The following is a 26,412-nucleotide window of genomic DNA, read 5'->3' on the forward strand; positions in this document are numbered from 1 at the left end:
AGACATACAATTCTGCAGTTTTTGCACCAGTCATTAAAGGGCTATTTCCATGTCCTACATTGGGGTCATACTGCTAGGATATGCCCCCAGTGTCTAATAGGTGCGGGTACCACATCTGTGACCCACACCAATACTTAGAATGGTGTGCACAATGTTCCAGAGGGTGCACTGGGCAGAGGTGGGACCCACACCTATCAGACATTGGGAGCATATCCCAGTGATATGCCCCTAATGTCTGAGATGTACAGATCAGCGCTGTAGTTATCTGCTTATTACAGGCAGGCACAGGAATATAACAGAGCATTAGCAAAATCATGCATTTTGGGTCTTGCGTCTCTCAACTTTCTCTTCCCAATATCCCACAGATTCTCTATGGGGTTCAGGTCAGGAGAGTTGGCAGGCCAATTGAGCACAGTAATACCATGGTCAGTAAACCATTTACCAGTGGTTTTGGCACTGTGAGCAGGTGCCAGGTCATGCTGAAAAATGAAATCTTCATCTCCATAAAGATTGTCAGCAGATGGAAGCATGAAGTGCTCCAAAATCTGCTGATGGCTAGCTGCATTGACCCTGCCCTTGATAAAACACAGTGGACCAAAACCAGCAGCTGACATGGCACCTCAGACCATCACTGACAGTGGGTACTTGACACTGGACTTCAGGCATTTTGGCATTTCCCTCTCCCTAGTCTTCCTCCAGACTCTGGCACCTTGATTTCCGAATGACATGCAACAGTCCAGTGCTGCTTCTCTGTAGCCCAGGTCAGGCGCTTCTGCTGCTGTTTCTGGTTCAAAAGTGGCTTGACCTGGGGAATGCGGCACCTGTAGCCCATTTCCTGCACACGCCTGTACACGGTGGCTCTGGATGTTTCTACTCCAGACTCAGTCCACTGCTTCCGCAGGTCCCCCAAGGTCTGGAATCGGTCCTTCTCCACCACCTTCCTCAGGGTCCGGTCACCTCTTCTCGTTGTGCAGCGTTTTCTGCCACACTTTTTCCTTCCCACAGACTTCCCACTGAGGTGCCTTGATAGAGCACTCTGGGAACAGCCTATTCGTTCAGAATTTTTTTTCTGTGTCTTACCCTCTTGCTTGACGGTGTCAATGATGGCCTTCTGGACAGCAGTCAGGTCGGCAGTCTTACCCATGATTGCGGTTTTGAGTAATGAACCTGGGGAGTTTTTAAAAGCCTCAGGAATCTTTTGCAGGTGTTTAGAGATAATTAGTTGATTCAGATGATTAGGCTAATAGCTCGTTTAGAGAACCTTTTCATGATATGCTAATTTTTTTAGATTAGAACAATAAAAGGCTTGAACTACTTCAGTTGTGTGTAATGAATCTAAAATATATGAAAGTCTAATGTTTATCAGTACATTACAGAAAATAATGAACTTTATCACAATATGCTAATTTTTTTAGAAGGACCTGTATATCACTGCAGGATATAATCCTAAAGTTAGAAGACCTATCAATTTAATCAGCATGATCCAACCAGGCAGTATGCCAGGTTTAAAGGGGTTGTCCGGGTTCAGAGCTGAACCCGGACATACCCTTATTTTCACCCCGGCAGCCCCCCTGAGCCTAGCATCGGAGCATCTCATGCTCCGATGCGCTCCAGTGCCCTGCGCTAGATCGCGCAGGGCACAGGCTCTTTTGTTTTTAATAACACACTGCCGGGCGGTAACTTCCGCCCAGCAGTGTGTTCGGTGACGTCACCGGCTCTGAGGGGCGGGCTTTAGCTCTGCCCTAGCAGTTTTACTGGCTAGGGCAGAGCCAAATCCCGCCCATCAGTGCCGGTGACGTCACCGGGGTTCCTGTGAGCCCCATGGAGAGCCCGGTACGTCACCGGAACTCTGAAAAATGCCTTTGCCCTGCGCGATTTAGCGCAGGGCAAAGGAGAGCATCGGAGCATGAACTGCTCCGATGCTCATGTCAGGGGGGCTGCCGGGGTGAAAATGGAGGGCTGTCCAGGTTCAGCTCTGAACCTGGACAACCCCTTTAATAGAGTTGTTCATGCTGACAGAGGGTCTTAAAAATGTTATGTTATAGGGACATATCAAAAGTTTTTATTAGTGCGAGCACTGAGACCCCCACTGGTCTCCATAACAAGGGGGGAGAAGCGTTTGCTTTGTGCACTCTCCCCTCCCTGCATGACACGGTCCTATACACTTTCTATTGAGTCCGACTTGCTTTCTGTATTTCTGTGAGGAGAGCGAGCACGCAAAGCGAATGCTTCCCTCTCCTTGTTCTGGAGATCGTGGTGGTCTGAGTGCTCAGGACCCCACCACCATCAAAACATTCTGAAAGCACAACAAACCTTTAAATTCAGAAAATCTGAAATATAAATGTATAAATTACACGTTACTGAATCTCTTTTCATAAAACTATATAATCGGTCTGCTCAGCTCCTGCCTGCAGATTGTACTGCATCTTGAGGTGACAGGTTCCCGTCCGTTAAACAAATAGTGTGCGCATAGGTCTGCTGGTAATGTGTGAGCTTGACCAAATATTGGGGTAGTTCATCCAACTGGTGTAAAGTAGAATTGGCTTAGTTGCCCATAGCAACCAATCAGATTCCGCCTTTCATTTTTCACAGCTCCTCTGGAAAACGAAAGGTGGAATCTGATTTTATTACATGACACGGAGGCTCCTATTGCTATCTCTTTCTTTACTAGATTTAACAGCAGCAAGGAAAAAATACAAGTCAAACAAGTTGCCATGGCAACAGAACCCTCCCCTATGATCCAGTATAATAGGTCTGGACCCCGAACACTCCTCCTCTTTCTTTGCTGCTGCTTCCACAGATAAGTACTAGTGTGGGCTAATCTGTGGGGCTTCATTTTGTTAAGGGCATTATCTCCCTTCTCAATTATTTAGGCAATTGTCCTTTACTTTACTCTGTATATGGTTTACTGTCCGTGTATTTCTCCTTAGGTTTATATATATATATCTATGTCAATTTCGTTATTCTTTTGTTCTGTGGGTTTCCCTGTATTGTTTTTTATTCCTCAGGTTTCGGTCGGTTAATTCAGTCTACCGCCCCCCGCCTGTTTACCCTCTTACTTTACAGGTTCTCTCCAGTGCGCTCCCGTCGGCGGCCGTTGTCTCGCGGGACTTCGGCCGCCATATTCTTATCTCGTCTTCTGTCCTGCTTCTTCTCCGATTCTTCGCGCCGTTTCTTTGCCTGTTCTCGCGAGATCTCGCGCTTCCTTGCCTCCAGCATCGCGAGATCTCGCTCCCGTCCGTTCACTGTGTATTCCTTGCTCCTAGCATCGCGAGATCTCCCTTGTGACAGTGTGTTAGTGCGGACGGTTTTTCCAGCAGTAGCGCTCCTTGCCTCAGTGTTTCCTGCTTGTTCTAGGTTGGTTGTCTCCGGGGTCCTTACACATATTAGTGCCCCGTCCATATATTCTATACTCTGATCCTGTCCCAGGCCATATATAGTTTAGTCAGGCATATATAGCTTCTTTAGTTTTTACCATGACTGATCACAATCAGCGTACCCCCACTCCTAGGGACTTGGAGCAGTTGTCTCTAGCCCAAGAGTCTGTTGCTGGTCAGTCTGATGATCAGGCGCTGGCGATTCAGCGTTCTGTTGCTATGGCCATTCAGTCCGCTATGGGGTCCATGGCTTCGGCCATATCGCACTCCATTTCTGAAGCTTTCCTTTTACATAATCCGCCCTCTAAGGATAGTTCCATCCCTGCACCCTCTAGTTCTCGGGCACCTGCCCCTGAATTACCTGCCTCCAGAACCAGTAATGTTGGTGAGTTACCTGCCACCCTAGATAGCGCGCCTCGTCCGCGCAAGAGAGCCTACGCCCGCCAGGCAGAAAAGGCGAGGCAGTGGAAATGCGCCAGAGCGCAACATGACACTGAATCTGACTCCGATCATTATTCGGATGAGGAGGCACAGGATGATCGTTTTTACGGTACAGAGGAGGAGGGTTTAGTCCCTTTGGATATGGACCCCCCCGGTCCTTCTTCTAACCCGGCCTTACCCCTTACTTCCAATACTGATGGTTCCGTGGAACCCTCCTTGGCCATACTAGACCCAGCGGGAGAACCGCTTTTTGATCCGGATGCACTTCACCATCCCAGATCCGCTGAATGGCTCCCCTCTGAGCATGTTGCCAAATACTTGGAGGCGAGAGTTCGCCAACCTCTTAGTAAAGAGGCTAGAAACAAGTTACGGGCTGAATGCCCCAGGCCAATTGTTCCCAATAAGGTCTGTGAGACCCCTCTGGTGGACCCAAAAATGTCCCAGTATTTAACTAAATCAGGATGGAATCCCCGCAGAGGGCTTGAATCTGCTCTAAAAGCCTGCCAAGACAAGGTCTTAGATATTTTGGGCCCCCTGACTAAAATATTTGAGTTGGCTGAGGCCGCTAAAGCTCAAAACACGCTGGTTGACCCAGAAGAGCTACGAGGGTGGGTCCAGCGTGCAGTATGTATAACGGGAAATATCAATACGTCCCTCTCTATTGAGAGACGTAAGGCCATATTGTTTAAAATTGAGCCGAAACTCTCAAATTTGGCATTAACGGAAGCAGGCAAGGATGCCCAAGGCCTCCTTTTTGGAGATTCTTTTATAAAAGATCTCTCCCGTTTTGTTGGGGCCTTTACAGCCTTGGATAAGGCTCAAACGTCTATGAGACGCGTTTTTCAAGGTCGGGTCTCCACCAGGGCCGGCAGCTCTAGGGGCCGCCTGTCCGGCCGTTCATCGTTCCAGACCCGTGGTTCGGGTCGAGGCTCCTTCATGTACCGCAACTCCAATCAGGAATCCAGGCAGCCGTCTACCTTCTTCCCCTCTCGTGGCCCGGCTTGGAGATCCAGAGGCTCCAGAGGTTTCCCAACTTCAAGACGTCCATTCGGTAAGTCTACCAACCCCATCCCTTTCTTCAGTTTCCTGTGTAGGGGGAAGACTCCGTCTTTTTTCCCACGTTTGGGCTACAATAACCTCGGACCCATGGGTTCTCTCTACTGTACTAGGTTTCCGCATAGAGCTAACCAGATCTCAGATCTACATTCCCCCTCCAGACCCGTACCATCTTCCTGCTTCAAAACTCCTCCTTTTGCACAAGGAATTATTGGCCCTATTCCGGAAGGGCGCCATAGAGCCGGCCCCATTTACCTCCATGGGAGTGCTAAGCAATATGTTTCTTGTGGCCAAAAAAGGGGGCCAAATGCGCCCTGTGATCAACCTCCGTCCACTAAACGCCTTCGTCCTTTACCGCCATTTCAAAATGGAGGGTATTCACCTCTTGAGAGACATGCTCCTTCACGGCGATTGGATGGTAAAGTTGGATCTGAAGGACGCCTACCTGACTGTACCAGTGTCCGAGGTTTCCAGGGACCTCCTTCAGTTCCGATGGGGCAAGGAGATATGGAGATTTACTTGTCTCCCATTCGGTCTTTCCTCAGCTCCTTGGGCCTTTACAAAATTATTGCGCCCGGTTGTCTCTTACCTTCGCAGTCGAGGGATCCGTCTCATCGTCTATCTCGACGATATCCTTCTTATGGCTCTGGATCGAACTACCCTTCTGACGCATTTGAGTTGGACAATGGACCTACTATCCCGTCTGGGTTTCCTGCTCAACCTAGAGAAATCCTGTCTCTCTCCGGCCCAGGAGATGGAATTTTTGGGTTTTTCCATCAATTCCATTACAGAAACTCTGAGTCTCCCGTCTTCCAAGGTCCAGGCGATTCGCAAAGAGCTTTACCGGACTCTCTCTCTCCCGCAGGTCTCCCTGCGTCAACTGGCCCGTGTCATCGGCCTCCTTTCAGCCTCTATCCAGGCAGTTTTTCCGGCTCCCCTGCAATACCGGGCCATGCAACGCCTCAAGAACTCTCATCTTCTGGCGGGCCTTTCGTATTCGGACCTGATCACCTTGGACGTGGCAACCAGGAACGAGTTGACTTGGTGGATTGGCAACCTGGAGGTCTGGAACGGCAAAGCGATTTTCGCCTCTCGCCCGGATTTTACTGTCGATTCGGATGCCAGCCTTCTGGGATGGGGAGCCTTCTGCGACGGAGTGACCACTGGAGGACGCTGGTCTGCGGAGGAATCTGCCTTACACATCAACGGCCTAGAGTTGCTCGCGGGCACCTTCGCGATTCGCAGTTTTGCGAATGGATTGACCGGAACCTGCATCAGACTACGGATGGACAACGTGTCGGCCGTCCGTTATGTCAACGCCATGGGAGGCACGCACTCATCGACCCTGTCCCGGCTGGCTCGGGATTTTTGGACCTTCTGCCTTTCCAGGGACATCACCGTAGTTGCAGAGTACCTACCCGGTCTCCACAACACTCACGCGGACTGGAGTTCGCGTTTTCTTTCCAATTCCAGCGATTGGAAGCTAGACTCGACTGTGTTTGCTTCTATATCCTCCCTTTGGGGACCCTTTCATTTGGACCTTTTTGCATCCCGCTTGAATTCTCAGCTGCTCCGTTTCTACAGCTGGCGTCCAGATCCGGACGCGGAGGCAATAGACGCCCTGTTGCAAGACTGGTCGGGTCACCTGATGTATGCCTTCCCGCCATTTGCCCTTATTCCCCGTGTCCTGGCTCAGATTCGCCAACAGAGGGCCGAACTAGTCCCGATTGTCCCGTTCTGGACCACACAATCTTGGTTCCCTCAACTGTTAGAAGTCCTGGTTCAGTGCCCATTTCTTCTCCCAATGTTTCCGGATCTCTTGCTGGATCCTTTGGGTCTTCAACATCCTCTCATCCTGGAGGGATCTCTACAGCTCCTCGCCTGCAGGGTCTCGGGGGACCCTGGCAGGGCGCTGCAATTTCGGACTCAGCTAGACGTCTTTTGGAAGACGCATGGGCTCCCGGAACCAGACGGTCCTATCGTGCGGCCTGGAAATCTTGGGCTGACTGGTGCATGGCTAGGAACGTGGATCCCTTATCAGCTCCTGTGACGGAGATTTTGGAATTCCTCACATCTCTGTTTGACAAGGGTAGGGCTTATCGTACGATCAATTTGTATCGTTCGGCAATTTCGGCCTCTCATCTGGGTTTTAGTGGGGTTCCTGCGGGTCAACATCCCTTGGTGTGTCGTCTTCTTAGAGGCTCTCGCCTTTCGCGTCCTCCCAGGCCACGTTTTTCTTCTACCTGGGACGTTTCTTCGGTCCTTTCTCTTTTTTCCTCCTGGCCGCCCAATCCAGACCTTTCCTTGCGTCAGCTTTCCACTAAATTGGTATCTCTCTTTTGTCTGGTCTCTTGTAAGAGAGTCTCTGATGTTAGGGCCTTGGACTACGACGCTCGTTCTTTTACTCCGGAAGGGGTGGTGTTTAATATCACCCGTCGCACCAAGACCAATATTCGATCAGTGTCTTACCCATGTTTCCCGGATTCTCCATCTCTATGCCCGGTCGCTTGTCTGAGAGAATATGAGTCCCGTACTTCTTCTCATCGTATCTCCTCCTGTTCTCACCTTTTCCTATCATATCGCCGTCCTTTTCAACCTGTCACCAGCGTCACCTTGGCCAGATGGGAAGTGGATTATGTCCCAAGCGGGAGTGGATACCGCGGTTTTCACCGCACATTCCACCAGGGGTGCTGCTGCAACTTCCATGGCAGTCGCCGGAGCACGATTGGAGGATATTATGCGTCTGGCGGACTGGTCCCGGGTGTCTACATTCCGTGAGTTCTATTTTCGGCCTTCTTATCATGCTTTTACTTCAGTTGTTTCCCAGCTTTAAACTCGCAATAGGAGCCTCCGTGTCATGTAATAAAATTGCATGATTTTCCTATTTTATGACGTAAAGTCATGATTTTATTAAGGACACGGAGGCGAGTATTGCCCCTCCCTTCCCTCCCTGATTTATGCGGTTGTCATTTTACTTCGGAGATTGATACCTTCATTATGCCATGTTTTTAGTCTCCTACTGTATTTGAATGTTCCCTTGATGCAGAACATCTTGTTGATAGCTTTGTCCTTCTTCCTTAAAAGGTCGATTACCCTTTGTTTTTTCTGTTTTTTCTTTCTCAGGATGAACTTACCTATTACGCTACAACGACTGACGGCAGCGTCTACCTTTTCGTTTTCCAGCTCTGCGAATCCGGTTCCATGAGGATTTCGTCTTAAGTTTTCCTTTTCAGCTGGAACTTTTCTTCAAGTTGGGTTGTTCAGTTCTTCTGTTATGGAATCATCATCAAAGAAAGAGGAGGAGTGTTCGGGGTCCAGACCTATTATACTGGATCATAGAGGAGGGTTCTGTTGCCATGGCAACTTGTTTGACTTGTATTTTTTCTTTGCTGCTGTTAAATCTAGTAAAGAAAGAGATAGCAATACTCGCCTCCGTGTCCTTAATAAAATCATGACTTTACGTCATAAAATAGGAAAATCATGCAATTAGTTGCTATGGGCAACTAAGCCAGTTCTACTTAACACCAGTTTGATAAATCTCTCCCATTGTTTTTGGAAGCAGTGATTTCACAAGAAAACCAGTGCCACATACAAGTTGGATATGTTGCTCCTGCCATTTCTCCTGTCCCGGTGGAAGAATCAACAGGAAGCAGGTTATAAAAATTTACTTTTTGCATATTTTTCTAAAATGAATACAATTTCTGGCGCTTTTTGAATTACTGCTAAAGTTAAATGTCCAGGAAGCTTTTTCCTTGATATTTTGCAGACATTTCCCTGAAGCAAGGGAATAGTTGCTATTCCCCAGTATCTCCCTAGAGCAGCATAGCAGTCAGATATGTCTAATGCTCGGAAAATGTTAATTGCTCATTGCAGTTGGCCATGATGTGTAGAAAACTAAAGTTAATCTACCACATAATCTAAATGTACAAGACTTTTGATGGCAGTTTTCTATGGTTTACCAAGTCGGCCCCTTTTCTCTTTGACATATGGTGCTATGTGGTATCTAGGCTTGCAGGAGCCAGGATGCTACAATATGTATTGGTAGAGATAAGCAGCTGCCGTTTACATTGCTTCTCTCATCAATCAAGCCAGAAGGAACCACTGAATCTAGAAAACACGCTTCCCTCTCCTCCGCTGTCTCAACTCCTGCCTTTGTTGGAATGTGCCAACTAACAAATGTGACTGATCAGAGGAAATCTACAAAGTCATTTATCTGCCCCGGCTCTTCTGATGTGTGTGTATCTACTAACTAGAACAGCTGCTCCTTCAAACGCTGCAACATGCAGGACTGCAAGATTCGGCTTCTTACAGTCACAGTTTAATAGAGGCAATTGCTTCCATCACATATAAAGGTTGCAGAGGCAATATTAGTGGAACGCAACATAATGTATAGAATGAGCTGTACTGCCTTCCTGACAAGATGTATGGAAGAAAACGGCACCTGTGATGTCAATGTCACGGGCCTTACTGCACTATTACAATGCTTCAATAGGATACTGTACATCTACTATCTATTGCTACACATACAGTGATCCCTAAAGCTCACAATGGCCTTTTCTGACCTCTCCTAAGTGGATACCAGACTCCGCATACAACACCTCAGTCTCAGATCTAGCCAATCAGCATGGCCATTGCTCTGTACTGGTTTTCTAGTAGCTCCTCTGTGGTACTACATGTTCTGCACTGCCCCCTGTCTGTGCCAGGATGAGCTGCGGCTTCATTTTATTTTTCTGGTACGTGCATGTACTATGCAAGACCCTGAAGAAGCTCCTGTCCTCACCAAAGCAAGTGACCTACAGCTTCTGGCATCTATTTCTGGTGTTATATGGAAGGACTTTCTTTACACGTCTTGGTTATCGGCTTATTTTTCTTAAAACTTAGCTTTTTCTAATTTTGGGATGACATACAGGTGAAACTCTAAATTTAAATATCGTGCAAAGTTCATTTATTTCAGTAATGCAACTTAAAGGTGAAATTAACATATGAGAGACTCATTACATGCAAAGCGAGATATTTCAGGCCTTTATTTGTTATAATTTGGATGAAACCCCAAATCCACAATTTTGAGGTCCCCTTTGCTCAGAGGGTATGGATTAATTAGCTGACTAGAGTGTGACACTTTGAGCTTAGAATATTAGACCTTTCCACAAAATTCTAATTTTAAGTTTCATTACTGAAATAAATGAACTTTTGCAGTATATTATAATTTTTCGAGTTTCACCTGTATTTGGGCTTTGGAACCAATTACTGGGTTACCATAGAGTTATGGACTCAAGTTACAATTGTTTCAACTTACAATGGTCATCCCGGAACCAATTATTATCCTAACACTTACACTGTAGCATCATGAGACCATGTCTTTATGGTACTTCAAACTATGCATTTATAACACAATACTTCCATTTTGGATCTGTACAGAAGGCATAGAACAGGATCATATCTAGTCAGGGCAAAGCAGAGGATGCTTTTAGAATACCCTTTAGTTACAGTTTGCCTGCTTTAAATAATCGTTTTAAGGAACACCAAGGGAGAGATTTATCAAACTGGTGTAAAGTAGAACTAGCTTAGTTGCCCATAGCAACCAATCAGATTCCACCTTTCATTTTCCAAAGGAGCTGTCAGAAATGAAAGGTGGAACCTGATTGGTTGCTATGGGCAAGTAAGCCAGTTTTCCTTTACACCCATTTGATACACTAAAGCTACAATGTAGTTGATAAAGCAAATATATTCTCACTACTCATGAAAGCTCAGCAAAAAATATAGTTGTCCTGCTCCATCTGCCTGTACCTAGTGCCGTCAGCAGTTTGAAAACGTCAAAACTGTTGACAGACCCCTGTCAAAGGGCATCTGTCAGCAGATTTATACCTGTGACACTGGCTGACCTGTTGCATGTGCGCGTGTCGGCTCAAGGCATCTGTGTTGGTCCCATGTTCATATGTGTCCGTATTGCTGAGAAAAATTATGTTTTAATATATGTAAATGAGCCTCTAGGAGCAATGGTGGTGTTACCTATACACCTAGAGGCTCTGCTCTCTGTGCAACTGCCACGTCCACTGTACTTTGATTGACAGGGCCAAGTGCCAGGTTTACACTGCCTGGCCCAGTCTATCAAAGTGTAGGGGGGGCAGCAGTTGCAGAGAGAGCAGAACCTCTAGGAGTAACTGCAACACCCCCGTTGCTCCTAGAGGCTCATTTGCATAAATGTTAACTTCATTTTTCTCAGCAATGTGGGCACATATGAACATGGCACCAACACAGAAGCCTTCAGCTGCCACCATGAATGGAACAGGTCAGTCAGTTTCATAGGTACAAGTTTGCTGACAGATGCCCTTTGAAGTGCTGTACAGTTTTAGGGCTGTATGTAATAACCTCTTAACATATAGGTCTCAGATATACATTGCTCCATGTATATGCATCGTATTTTACTTGCCATTGTGTGATAAATATTTTAGCCTCTTCATGACCTCAGCCGTATTTAAATTATTTTTTTTTTTTGTATAAAAACGCTATAAAAACTACAGAAGTGTATTACTACTGTTATTGTACTGACCTCGTGAATGAAGGTAACATGTACATTTTACCGCAAGGGAACACAGTAAGAAAACCCGCCATCAAACTGTGGCAGAATTTTTATACTAATTCCACCCCATTTGGAATTATTTTTCTAGCTCCCCATTACATTATACGCAATATTGAATGGTGCATTAGAAAGTACAACTTGTCCTGCAACAGACAAACCCTCATATGGCTAGGTGAACAGAAAAATAAAGGTTATGGCTCTGGGAAGTAAGGGAGTAAAAAAAATAATAAAAAAAACTGAAGATCAAAAGGGTCCTCTAAAGGGTTAGTATATTATGGCAAGAATTCTGACATAGAAAAGACAGTTGCACAAACCTCATTTTACACAAAAAAAATTTTGCCCATTTATGACATGCTCGCCATTTTTCTTCAAAAAAAAAAAAAAAGTGCCTGGCTAGGATGTTTCTATGGTGTACAGGTGTTAGACAACACTGCAACATAAATTCACCCACAATATGGCAACATTAGAAAGAGCATCACTTAGGGCTGTTTCACACGAGCGGATGCCGTGCGTGACATCCGCTCCGTGAATGACAGCCAAGACCCGATGTGGACAGCAGAAGCACGGAGCTGTTACATGACTGATAATGCTCCGTGCCTCTCTGTGACCTCTTTACTACAAAATCACAGTGAGATAAAGTTGTCACTGTGATTTTGTAGTAAAGAGGTCACAGAGAGGCACGGAGCATTATCAGTCATGTTACTGCTCCGTGCTTCTGCTGTCCGCATCGGGTCTTGGCTGTCATTGACGGAGCGGATGTCATGCACGGCATCCGCTCGTTTGAAACAGCCTTTAGGCTACTTTCACACTAGCGTTTTTTGCAGATCAGTCATGGATCTGCAAAAACGCTTCTGTTACAATAATACCACCGCATGCATCCGCCATGAACACATTCGGTTGTATTAGGTCTTCTATAGCCATGACGGATCCGTCTTGAACTCCAATGAAAGTCCATGGGGGACAGATCCATTTTCTATTGTGCCAGATTGTGTCAGAAAAAAACGGATCCGTCCCCATTGACTTACATTGCGTGCCAGGACGTTTGGCTCCGCTTCATGAGGCGGACAGCAAAACGCTGCCGGCAGCGTTTTGGTGTCCGCCTCCAGAGCGGAATGGTGACTGAACGGAGGCAAACTGATGCATTCTGAGCGGATCCTTTTCTATTCAGAATGCATTGGGGCAAAACTGATGATCTCTTTTGGACCGCTTGTGAGAGCCCTGAACAGATCTCCGAAACGGAAAGCCAAAACGCCAGTGTGAAAGTAGCCTTAGATTACAATGCTCTGTGCCCATTAGTCATTATTATGAGTCAGCACTGTAAATGTGTGCGGGACAAAAATATGTCGCTAGAGGCTGGAGCGCCCAGACGAAGCAATACATTTTTATAAAAGGTTTTAGTTAAGCTGAAAATGGAAGGTAACAGTCTCATTTAACAGCCTGTCAGGCTTTTGATCTGAAGTTAATGAATGCAGCAGCAAACAAATACATCAGACCAACATCACAACTGCATTTCATCCCGCCAAAGAGAAAAGTAGAACAAAAGACAACCTGCCGGCCAGCACCTAGATCTGACACACATGCTTAAGAGCAGGGATGATCAACCTGCGGCACTCCAACTGTTGTAAAACTACAACTCCCACCATGCCTTGCTGTAGGCTAATAGCTGCAGGCTGTCCGAGCATGCTGGGAGCTGTAGTTTTGCAACAGCTGGAGGGCCGCAGGTTGGGCATCCCTGCTTCAGAGCAACTACTGCTGCAAAATATGCATGAAAAAATTGAGTGGAACAAAAGAAGCCACAATGGATCCACATCCAAAGCGCTAAGCAAAAGTTACTGAACCAGCTGGGAAAAAAAAAAATCATAAAGGTGCTGAGAATTTCCCATGGACATCTCCAGCTGAAACGAGGCATAGCTGTGGCTCAGCCCATAAGAATACATGTTACTGTCATAGGGTACAAAATATCAGGAAAACCTACCTAACCAGAACACAAAATAGTGACAGAAGCATGTGATATCATCACTAGATCTGTCCATCTTGTTTAGCTGTATTTCAATGTGACTGGATAAATCTCAAACTGGAATCCTAGTGTGGTGCTACCGATCTAGAAAATCAAAAGTGGTCTAACGGGTTTCTAGCATCTACAGTCAGTTTCACTATGAATCGGGCTCTCTATGCACATCCAAGTCGTGAAACAGGCAGGGAGGCAAATTCATTTCTAGAGCTGAGCTGCCATCGTATCTTAGGGACATCACCCACAGTAGGTCAGTTTATAGGCACTGTGAGGCTATGTCCACACGGGTAAAATCAACAACTGATTCGGCGGCATTAAAGCCATGTTTTCCCATCCAACACCATCAACAGCTTTCCATTGACTACAATGCAAAAAAAACTTTTACGGTAAAGTTCTTTTTTACAGCAGCTGATTTGAAGAAAAATAAATTTGATAAGTGACATGTCCGTAACCCTTAGAAATAAGCAGAATATAATGTGATGGAAAAACAAAAAAATCTAGCAAAGGAAGCAATATGGACAATCACAATAGGAGATAGAAACGCAACTGTATAACCAAATAGAGCGGGCAGCACAGGCTGGTACAGTGGTCATAATGGGAGATTTTAACTTCCCAGACATTGACTTGGGTCATAGTTCTACCTCAACCGCCAAGGGGAGAGGATTCCTCGACTCGCTGCAGGACCACTTTATGGGCCAGTTTGTAGAAGCTCCCACTAGGAGCAATGCCCTGTTGGATCTAGTAATCTCTAATGATGCAGAGCTTGTTGGAAATGTTACTGTTCAACAAACACTAGGTAATAGTGACCACAATATAATTATATTCCCCCTAAACTATAAGAAGCAAACTTTGTCAGGCAGAGCAAAAGATACTGAATTTCAAAAAGGCTAATTTCCCTGGGTTGAGGTCAGCATTTCAGGGCATAGACTGGGAGCAGCTACTGTCACATAATACTGAAGATAAATGGGAGAGCTTTAAATCCACATTCAGTAATTGCACAAAAAAAAATGTATTCCTTTAGGCTAACATTAAACCCCCCATGGCTTACAGCTACTGTAAAAAGGGTAATAAAAGACAAAAATAGGGCATTTAAAAAATACAAATCTGTGGGGTCAGCTATAGTGTTTGAAGTTTACAAAGGGCTTAATAAAATCTGTAAAAAGGAGATAAAATTAGCAAATAATACAAAACAAACAGCAAGTGGCAAAAGAGAGCAAAACAAATCCCCCTGATTTTTTTTTTAATATATAAATGCTAAATAACCAAGGTCTGAGCAGGTAGGTCCACTAAATAATGGTAAAGGGGGGGGGGGGGTAGTCACTGAAGATAAGGAAAAGGCAGAGTTACTAAATGTTTTTTTTAGCTCTGTATATACAAAAGAAGAGAAAGGACCTTATATCTGAAGTGCTGGGGCTGCTAGTACATCCAGTAATATATTCAATTGGCTAACTGTAGATATGGTCCAAGATAAGTTAGTTAAATAAGGTAAATGTGAACAAGGCTCCAGGTCCAGATGGATTACACCTAAGAGTTCCTAAAAAGATCAGTTCAATCATTGATGTGGCCCTGATTATAATTTTTAAAGACTCTCTAAGTACTGGTACAGTGCAAAGTGATTGGCACAAGGCAAATGTGGTGCCCATATTCAAAAAATAATTTAAGTCCTCCACAGGTAATTATAGACCAGTTAGTTTAACCTCTGTTGTGGGAAAAATGTTTGAAGGACTCTTAAGGGACTATATACAGGAGAATGTGACTGTAAATAATATAATAAGTGATAACCAACATAGGTTTACCAAGGACAGAAGTTGTCAGGCTAACCAGATTTGTTTTTATGAGGAGGTGAGTAGTAGCCTGGACAGAGGGGCAGGTGTGGATGTAGTGTTTCTGGATTTTGCAAAGGCTTTTGATACTGTCCCTCAGACGTTTAATAGGTAAAGTAAGATCTATAGGCTTGTAAAGTATAGTCTATAATTGGATTGAAAACTGGCTTATGGACTGTGTCAAGAGATTTGTTGTCAATGATTCCTATTCAGAATGGTCCGGGTTATAAGTGATGTACCCCAAGGTTCAGTGCTGGGTCCTCTATTATATAATTTATTGATTAATGATATCGAGCACAGGATTAATAGCACCATTTCTATTTATGCAGATGACACTAAGCTATGTAGTACTGTACACAGTCTATGGAAGATGTCCATAAACCACAAGCTGATTTGAACACCGTGATTGGGCATCAACTTGGCAAATGAGGTTCAATGTGGACAAATGTAAAGTTATGCATCTTGGTAGTAATCTCTGTGCTTTATATGTCTGTGAGGGTTAAGACTCCACGTTGTGTCCTCAGCGTCCATGTTTGTATTTCATACTGCCATTTTTTGTGTAATGAACTGTGAGCTTCTTGTGGCAAATTTACTGTAACTTAAAGGTCACTCCTAGCCGCCACCAATGCTTGTTAGAAAGGAATCTTAACAAGCGTCAGGAGTACTAGTATGTGGCTAGCACCTACAGTTAAGATTAAAGGAGACGTTCTAGGCGTATAGCCAAGAAGATGCGCATTTCAGATTGTGTTTTAATGAGTTAATGACGTAAATGTTTGACTATGTATTCAGTTGGAAATGATCCAGAAAATTGCTTTATTAACCTCTGCTTTCTTTAATAAAGTTTAGAAATACTTGATACACAGACCTATGCCTGTGTTGGTTTTCATCTGTGGATATCCATAACATTTAATTCGGAGTCCACCGCTCATCCGGCATTGGGGTTTTTGCCCCAACAATGTCCTAGGAGAGGTAACACTGGGGGAGTCACTTGTAGAGAAGAATTTGGGTGTCCTTGTAGATCATAGATTGAATAAACAGCACACAATGTCAATCAGCTGCTTCTAAGCCACCAGGATATTGTCATGCATTAAACGAGGTATGGACTCGAGGGGCATGGATGTAATATTACCACTCTACAAAGCGTTGCTGCAGCCTCATCTGGAATATGCAGTTCAGTTCTGGGCATTAGTCCATAGAAAAGATGCACTGCAGCTGGAAAAAGTACAGAGGAGAGCGACTAAACTGATAAGGGACATGGAGGGTCTTCGTTATGAAAAAAGATTTAAAGAATTGAATTTATGGGGAAAATCTGTTTCATGTAAAATGCCCTCAAAAGACAAGGGGGCGCAGCCTCCGACTGGAGAGGAAAAAGTTCAGTCTCCAGAAGCGTCAAAACTTCTTTACTGTAAGAACAGTGAATCTGTGGAATAGACTTCCTCAGGACGTGGTCACAGCAGGAACAGTGAACAGTTTTAAAAAGGGTTTAGATTAATTCTTAAAGGGAATCTGTCACCTAGTTTGAGCATATTAGACTGTTAACATAGCAATATTCAATAAAGTACCTTCATTCCAGCATGGGTCTTCTTTCTTTTATTCAAGATGCGATTTTTCAGATATGCTAATTAACCTTCAAGGTGCCCAAAGGGGCGTTATTCCTCTCCTCTAGTGCCCAGTAACGCCCCCCTGCAGTGTCCAGCTGGCCTTTATTTCAAGCCCAGCACGCCTCCTCATAAATAAATGTACTCCCACAGCCAAGCCGAACGGCGCCGCCCCCTCCGCTACGTTATGTAATTTATTCACCCCCACGATCCTTGCGTCCTCCTTCCATGCCCATTACATTGTATGAAATAATAAATGGTACCATTAGAAAGTAGAACTTGTCCTGCAAAAAACAAGTCCTCAATCATCTAGGTGATCGGAAAAATAAAAGTGTTATGGTTCTAGAAATGCAGGTGAAAAATGAAAATGCAAAAAATAGAAAATTGTTGGGGTAGAAGGGTTTAAAGGGGTTATCCAGCGATTGATAATTATGACCTATCCTCAGAATAGATCATTATATCACATTGGCAGGGTCAGAGTCCCTGCATACCTGCCAATTAGCTGTTTCAGGAGCAGCCGAGCTTAACGAAACTCTGATGAGTGTAGCTAGCTCCCGGCAGCTTTCCAAGCAAAGCCCCATGCATAATATAGCAGCTGTGCTTGGTATTGTAGCTCAGCCCCTTTGACTTGAGCGTTGACGTCATGTGGCCTAGGAAGAGGCCGCAGCCCGCAGTGCTCACAGAGTGCCAGTCTCTTCTAACAGCTGATCGGTGTAGGTCCTGGGATTTGGACCCCCACTGATCTGATATTGATGAACTATCCTTAGGATAAGTCATCAATATAAATTCTCGGATGAACGCTTTAAAGTTACGAAGGCTCAAAAATGTATAGAGAGAATGAAAGATGTTAAAGGATGAGCAGAAGACACCGAAGAAAAAAAGAATATATACAAATGACCTTCTAGTACAATGTCAACGTTCTACTAATACATGCCTTATAGAAAAATTTGAAGGACAAAACAATCAACTTCATAAACAAGATATACTTTCTAGATTTCTGCAAAGTCTTTCAAAGCTAGAAGCAAAGGAAGAGTAGTATTTCCCATGTGATACAACATCATGATCATTAAGCATGCTGGGAATAACTCTGTGCTTTACATATGAAGGCACAGATTACAAAGTAAGAAAGCAAGCTTGATTACAGCACTCACCTTAGCCAGCTAAATACAGCATTAGTAGTCAATGATTTCACCTTAAGGTCATATTGACAGCTTAAACTCAACACTGGGAGATTTTGCCATCGCTTTTCGTATACGCTCTCAGCACTAGAATTTTGAATGCATCATTGAGTGGTATTATGTTTATGTCTACAATTAATCCACTTGAGTCATTTCCAAAGTCACAGAAGGGCAAACAGTCTGACTATATAAAATAACGTTAGGAACAAAAAAAGAGACCTGCCCATAAACTGCTCTTGTGTAAATAAATGAACATGTTTTTTTTTTTGTTTTTTTTTTTAAACCAAAACAGGAGACTAATGAAAGGTTGATGGACAGTCATTCTCGCTCTCCAAATTCTGTTTTTTTTTTTTACTTTCATTATTAAACATACCCATGATTTCTACTGTTTTTTTTTTCTATGATTTGATTTCACCAAAAGTGAAAAAGCCAAAAGCCGATCACAATTGGGGATGAGCGAATCGACTTCAGATGAAACATCTGAAGTCGATTCGCATAAAACTTTGTTTCAATACTGTACAGAGCGAACGTTCTGTACAGTATTAGACTGTATTGGCTCCTATGAGCCGAAGTTATTACTTTGCGTATTTCTACAGTAAAATAAACTATTTCCCGAACTCAGGTTCGATTCCAAGGTACAAATTGGAACCGAACCAGAGTTCGGGAAATGTTTTTTGTTTTTTTTACAGTAGAAATCAATTTATGAACTGATTACGCTAAGTCTCACGAGACTTCGAAGTAATAACTTCTGCTCATCAGGGCCAATACATTCTAATACTGTACAGAACGCTCGCTCCGTACTGTATTGAAACAAAGTTTTATGCAAATCGACTTCGGATGTTTCATCCATAGTCGATTCGCTCATCCCTAATCACAATCATTCAAGATTTTTTTCCGATCACATTCTTTCTTCGAAGATGATGTTTCCACACAGTCCTTCCACTTTTTAATAATGCGTTGGACAGTTCTTAATGCGATTTTAGAAGTTTCAGCAAACATCCTTAGATGTTTTCCTTTGCTTGATGAATGCCAAAAATGTGACCCTTCTGAAAGAGATTAACATCTTTTCCACAACCACAGGATATGAGAAGCTAGGGTGGCTTCCAGCTGAAATATAATCACCCATGCAATAATTATCTAATTGGATGCTCTCACCTATTTGCTTAGTTAAATCCAGGTTTGGACCCTCTTTAGGACAGGCAGTGTACAGATTAAAAAAATAAATAAAAAATAATAGATTGCTTATCTATATTGCATCTTCTCTTGCAATATAGAGTAGTAGATCTGTGAATTCACGATACCAGCAATGAAATGCACCTCGTCGACATCAGCAGCACTCATGTAGCTCCACATAAGGACACTACCACCACCATGTTTCACTGTAGGTAACATGCATTTTTCTTTGTAAACCTTTACGAAGCCATATCGTTTTGAAGCTATTACTTCCAAAAACATTTATCTTGGTCCCACCACTCCAAAGTACAAAGCCCCAGAAGGTTTCATCTTTTTCACCATGGACCCTGGCAAATTGCATGCAGGCTTTTTTGTGCATGGGCTTTAGGAGAAGCTTCCTTTGTGGAAGATCCCCTATGCATGCCATTCCTCTGCGGTGTACACCATATTGTACACCATATAGTTTGGCTTTCTACTTCTTTAGCTCGCTGTCATGTACTTGCATGGCCATTTCCTTCAACTCTTCTCATCCGGAGATGCTCATGTTTAGGTGTTAACTTCCGTTGACGGCCTGGACGTCTATTTGAGATGGTTGCAGTTCAGTCTTCTTTAAATCTTTGTATCACTTTTGCTACTGTATTATGATGGCTAAGTAAAGATTTACTGATCTTCTTGTAGTCTTCGACTTTCTGGTGTAAAGAAATTACTCTTAGGTCTTGTGACACTTCTATGTGGTGCCATTGCTGACAACATGAAATGGGAAGGGGTTCTCTTTGTTAAGTAACGCCCTTTTATAGTCAACTGTCTGCTGCACACCAGTTTAATGAAGAATTAGACTCACCTGGGGTTGAACCTGGGGTCTTGAATTAATTGGTTAGGAAAATTACTTTTTTGTGTGTGCGCAAATTAACAAGTCTTGCTTGCACTCAATGGCCCACAATTGTGGGAGTATTTTGTAGTATGGTATCCCATAGAAAATGTTGATTCTAAAAGGAAATAAAAGTGAACTGTTGGGGTGTACTTATTTATGCTGAGCAGTGTATGTGTAAATATATACATACATATATATCTCACACACACACATACTTACTGTGCGATATATGTATTTTTTTTTTACAATGGGCCCGTACAGCTAACGTATGCCTACAGAGAGACGTGTCCGAGCAGGTCATGAAATCTACACATGCCTCGGTCGAAAGCAATGCACAGAGCCAAATGGTATATTCCAACCCAGTAAATTTTCTTGAATATTTGAGAACATGACTTTTCACAGTCACAGAACATAAGGAATTTGTAACAGAAAAGTAAAAGTCAATTGAACGATAAAACAGTTCTCTAGTTTTGTTCATACAGACTAGACTGTAATAGGCAATGCCTCAAAAAATATTTTTTTTTGTTTGACGTTGTTCAGGAATACTTCCAAGTGAACACACAATTACCAATTTTCAAGGGGTCGATAGGGAGTACCTGCTGATGCATTTGGTCCATATATTAGGCTTTTCTAGTGCTTATTTGAAAACCTGTATATCCAGGCCAAGAAATACACTTAACAGTCTAAGTTTAATATGTAGCAAGCGGTAACAAAACCAAGATAGCAACATGAAAATTAATCAAAATCAGAGCAGAGCATGACTCATTTTCAGCATAACAAAATAGATGTTAACTTAAAAGTACCCGATGTCCTAAGATCGCCTTGCATGGCCGTCAATCTTCACAGGTATGACAAGGAGCAAGACTAGTTTCAAAAATAATATATTATTAGTCCAGCAACCCGCAATCAGTAGAAGCTGAAAAAACACTAACGGCCTGATAGACGGAGGTTGTAAACTTGTAATTTTACAATGCAGGTTTCTTGCAGCACAGCAGGACAACAAACCTTTTTCTGAGGCAAATCATCCACTCACCAGTTTGGCTATTTTTCCGTAATCAATCCATCTGACTGTAGCAAAATTTGTTGATTCGGCACAGTTGAAGCCATGATTGAACCCGGCATGATACCCGTATGGGAAAGTGATCATAAATTCACCAGCTTCTTGTGTAACCTGCAGGAGAAAATCAAAAAGCTACATGAGTTGTGAAAGGGAAAAAAAAAAGGAAAAAAGAGTAACGTCTAACAGAGACATCAAAGCAGGAAAAGAGAGAATGCAGGAAATCAGACCTGCTTAGAAATAAGAAACATCACGGTGCTAACACTGCATGAGAGTAAAACAGATCCAGACAAAAATAATCTGTTTTGATGAGCAAACACTCTCCCTATGACTGCCTAGACCAGACTTCAAGTCACCCCTTTGTTGCCAAGATAACATAATTGAATCCTGAAAAAATTCTATGTAAGGTATGATGCGAGGCATAAAACTTTATAAAATCATGAAGGGGTTGTCCTACCATTATAGCCATATACCTCTCCCCACAACAAGGTCTCTGCATAATGATGCTCTCTTGATTGAAGAGAAGCTAATAAAAATAGCTTTCTGCAGGGAATAGAACCATTTTTATCATCTCCTCTATAATGAGCACAGGGAAGAAAGCCATTTATATTAGCTGCCCTGCAATGAAAACAGAAGACCTGGCTGTGAGGAAAGTAAATGAGCATGGGTGACCAGCACTCAGTTCTGTACATGGACATGCACATTACTACACACATTGGACACCAGGTGGAGACAAATTATATAATTAAAGGTCATAACTCTTCACTGGATTTTTTTTTTATAATCTTTATTCATTTTTTTTTTCATAAAAAAAACCCAAAAAACAATACAGTGTACAATAAAGTGTACAACACAAAACAAAATCAAACATAACTAAAAAAAAAAAAAAGGGTCCTGATAAACATACAGAGATATGTTCAGCACTAAAAGTCACACGGCGAGAAGACAGCAAAAGGCATTTTTCTTGGAGGAAAAATACATAACAATGACTACAAGCAGGAAAAACATCAAATATTACTCTATTAAAGTGAACAGTTTTAGCAGCTCCGCTATTGGTGCGTCGGTCAGAAACGTAACAATGAATTGACGGTATTTACTAAAGAATCTGGGAGCCAATTTCTCCTTGTGCAGTTCCATCTCCCTCTGCAAGATCATTAGACCATTCAACTGGTCCAGGACCACATCTGTAGATGGTAAAGTAGACTGCAACCATCGTTGCAACAAGCAATGATTGGTTACCAAGCAAATGAAGTGGAAAAGAACTTGCAAACATTTTTCCATCTTTCCCTACCACCTCCCAGAAATGAAACAAATAAGGGTGCATAGGGTGGAACGGAATGTTAATACCCCAGATATCTTTGATCATTTACCCAATTTATGTCCTTAATTTCTGGGAGCATGCAGAAGTCCCGAGTCCGTGGAACAAATATGTGTAGGATGTAGGAAATGTCAAACTGGTTAACCCTCTCTGGTCTACTAGGAGCAGGTAGTAATTAAAATCATAAATAGCACTGTGCATGATCCTGAATTGTGTGTCACACCATGTCTGGTTGAGAACCTACCTCCTACCGCCATCCACCCCTTCTTGTTCCCCGCATGCTGATTTCCCAAGAGGTTAACCCATGGTTTAAAGCACTGAGTAAGTGACCCATCTCTCTCCAACACTTCTCTAACCTGGTAATACAAAAAGGACACCGACTGAGGTCCTGATCCCCGCATGATTATTTTGTCCAGTTTATTCTGAACCACCTCCTTAGAAAGATCAGCAAGGCAGTCATTCAGAAACTTGAGAATATTAAACATTCTGAAAACAGCTCAGGCTATATTTGTCTATTACCTCCTGGAAACTTAGCCACCTGGGTTCCAAAGTATGCAACATATGCTGGGCAGTAAGAACCTTTTTATCAGTCCACTCTGTAAAGAGTTGCTTAGTCCTTTCATGGTCAAATGAGAGGTACCAAAAGACCAGCTACGACACACAAAACACTTGCCGTAGAGCCTTCCAGGTAGCCCACATGTGGTGAAAAAGCATTGAAGGTCAAAATTTAAGGGGCAGAGCTCTCATTCTAGTATGAAGTAATGTATACAGGTCCCAAAAGGAAAAGAAACTCTCCTCCAAGTCATAATCAGAGTGATAGCTAGATTTACGGATCCAGTCGATAATGTGCCTTAATAAACAAGACAAATTATACCTCTGAATGTCTGGGAGATGGGTGCCTACCATTCCATATAAAGTGGCTTATGGTGGTATATGATCTACAGACATCCACATGCTTAATCAGGAGGGGCAAGGTTTGGAGTAGATACAGTAGTCTGGAGAAACTCATCATTTCAACACAATGTATTCTCCCTTAGAGCGACAAAGACAATTGATGCCACTTCCGCAGCTTCCAAGCCACCATAAGTAACAAAGGTGTATAGTTAAACCTATACAAAGAATCAGAAGTGTGGCCTATTTCTTATCCCTAAACAGGGAATAAAATATTAGGCCACTGGAATCCTAAATGTACTAACTAGCAAGCACCCAGTATCTCCTACCCCAGTTGGAGAAGCTCACATTTGGCTACAATGATCTGGAAACACGATAAATCACCAAAGTACTAAATATGATGCAAAACCATCTGCGGATCTCTCCCAGGATTGTCCATAAAAAGCAAAACATCAACCACAAAAAGGGCCACCTTCAATCTAGACCCACCCACCATGATGCCCAAAAAAATCCTCAAATTTGTCAAAAGAACAGGACAGAGGCTCCACTGCAAGGTTACATGAGAGAGGAGACGGGGGGACAACCTTGCATTGTCCCTCTCACGGAGCAGATTGCATTAAACAAAAATGTAAAAACTGGTGATATCTGCAGATGTAAAGCCTTATAAAAGTCACCAGAATATTCATCAGGGCCCAGGGATTTACATCAGGCAGGAATTTGGGCAATAGTCCTCTGGATCTCCTCTGCTCTGATGGGTTCATTGAGGGAGATTAATTGTTCCTAATCTAAAGTGGGTAGGTCGAGCCCTTCCAGGAAGTCTGTCCCCTCTGCCCTCTCTTCCCTCCAGCGCTCAAATAAATTGGCGAGTAGCGTTTATCTCTTTGGGGTCCGGCACAAGAGCGTCATTTGCCTTCAGAAGCTGTTAGTAAAAATAGAGGGGACAGCGTCCTGTAGCCAGATTGGCTAACAAGAGGCCTGATTTATTATAAAACCTATGTAGTTCCACTTCCCATTGGGACTTATATAAAATCACCTGCCTATACACGCACAAATCAAAAGCTTGTTTGGCCTGGTTCCATGACACTTTAGTTTGCACTACTGGATTTCAAAGGAAGTTTCAGTAAGAAAACTGCACCGCCTTATTTGCTGCCACATATTGGGCTTTGGTTGCTCGTTTAAGTGATGCCATATATGTTGTAATGCAGCCCTGCAAAACCGCCTTTGTCACCTTTCAGAACAGCATAGGATTACCATAGATACATGCCCTTGATTGGTGACACTATAGTCTAGCCACCAACCCCTTAAAGTAACAAAAGATTTATCCTTCATTAAAATAAACAAGGAAACCTCCTGAGAACATCAGAGACCTTCGCAAATCTTTCAGAAGAAGTCAGGCACATTGGCGAGTGGTCGGAGATGACCATGTTCTCAATCCGGACCTCCCACACCCTGGGAACCAGCAAGGAATCCGCCACCCAGTAATCATCCCAGTGACCAGGAATCATGCGAGTGGGAATAATGTGTGAAGTCCTGGTCATCAGGATGTAGGAGCCTCCAAACATCGAGGTCTCTGACAAAAAAATAGAGCTCTTAAAGAGGACCTTTCATGGTTTTAATTTATTCTAGAGAAATACATTTACTTGCTGGGTACTCCCCGCTGATGCTGCCATCCTGCCTGTTTTTTAAAAATATCGCTCCTGCGCCCCCCTGTAGTTTTCCCACTCAGTATGTTAATACTTAGCATCGGTACAGGGAGGAGGAGACGCCAGGGTTTCTCAATGAGCGTCTCCTTTCTCCCTGGCTGTGCCGTGATCCAATCACAGCGGAGAGCGTCACAGCCAGGGAGAAGGTGAGTTTTTTTTTCTCCCTGGCTCTCCTCTGACGTTCTCCTCTGTGATTGGATCGCAGCACAGCCAGGGAGAAGAAGCTGCCCATTGAGAAACCCTGGCGTCTCCTCCTCCCTCTAGCGATGCTCAGTATTAACATACTGAGCTGGAAAACTACAGGGGGCACAGCGTGGCGCAGGAGCGATATTTTAAAACAACAGGCAGGGTGGCAGCATCAGCTGCCATTCATTTAGAAAATGGCATAACTACATCATGCTACCTTAAAATGTGCTACAGAAATCTTAGTCGTACCTTGATTTTGACAAACTTTAGTTTCTAGTTTGTTTTTTGACTCAGATCATTTTTATTAGGTTACTTTTACACTAGCGTTTTTCTTTTCCGGCACAGAGTTCCGTCACAGGGGCTCTATACCGGAAAAGAACTGATCAGTTTCATCCCCATGCCTTCTGAATGGAGAGTAATCCGTTCAGGATGCATCAGGATGTCTTCAGTTCAGGTCATTTTGACTGTTCAGGACGGAGATAATACCGCAGCATGCTACGGCATTATCTCCGGCGGAAAAAAAAAACTGAAGACATGCTGAATGCTGGATCCGGCATTTTTCTCCATAGGAATTTATTAGTGCCGGATCCGGCATTCAAAATACCGAATATCAAAATATGAAAAAAGATACGAGCGGAGAGACTGATCTGTTCTTGCAATGCATTTGTGAGATGGATCCGCATCCAGATGAGTCTCACAAATGCTTTCAGTCACATGGAGATCGGCGGATCCGGCAGGCAGTTCTGACGACGGAACTGCCCACCGGATCACACTGCCGCAAGTGTGAAAATAGCCTTAGTTTTCAAAAGTATGTATTACAAAAAAAATAATAATAATAAAAACATTAAAGTTTACATCAATAAGTAAGTCTCAACATAATCAGTGTAACATATAAATTTACATACATGTTCTAATTACATGTAATACCCTTTCCTGAACCCATAACTCCCCCCCCCCTCCCCATTCCGCTATCAGCTGCACCTTTACCCCATAATATTATTCAATCGCACAAACGCCACAGCTCCCAGAATTTCTCATATTTGAGGGGACAGCCTTTTCATATATGAGCATGACAAACCTTCGTTTTTTAAATTGTAAGAAAGCACTTTTGTGTAAAAAGCAGTTCAGGGATACTTTCACAAACAATGG

At 43.4% G+C, this 26,412-nt stretch overlaps 1 protein-coding gene across 1 annotated transcript in view; it reads right to left on the reverse strand.

The window, feature by feature from the left end:
• Nucleotides 1-26,412, reverse strand: part of KDM4C (lysine demethylase 4C) — a 324,567-nt gene that overhangs the window by 195,317 nt on the left and 102,838 nt on the right. Inside the window, exon 8 of the mRNA XM_044272540.1 lies at nt 21,142-21,279. Coding sequence (XP_044128475.1) covers nt 21,142-21,279 — 138 coding nt within the window. The remainder of the gene's footprint in view (nt 1-21,141; nt 21,280-26,412) is intronic.

The sequence above is a fragment of the Bufo gargarizans genome, chromosome 1, assembly GCF_014858855.1.
Source record: "Bufo gargarizans isolate SCDJY-AF-19 chromosome 1, ASM1485885v1, whole genome shotgun sequence".
Taxonomy (NCBI): Eukaryota; Metazoa; Chordata; class Amphibia; order Anura; family Bufonidae; genus Bufo; species Bufo gargarizans.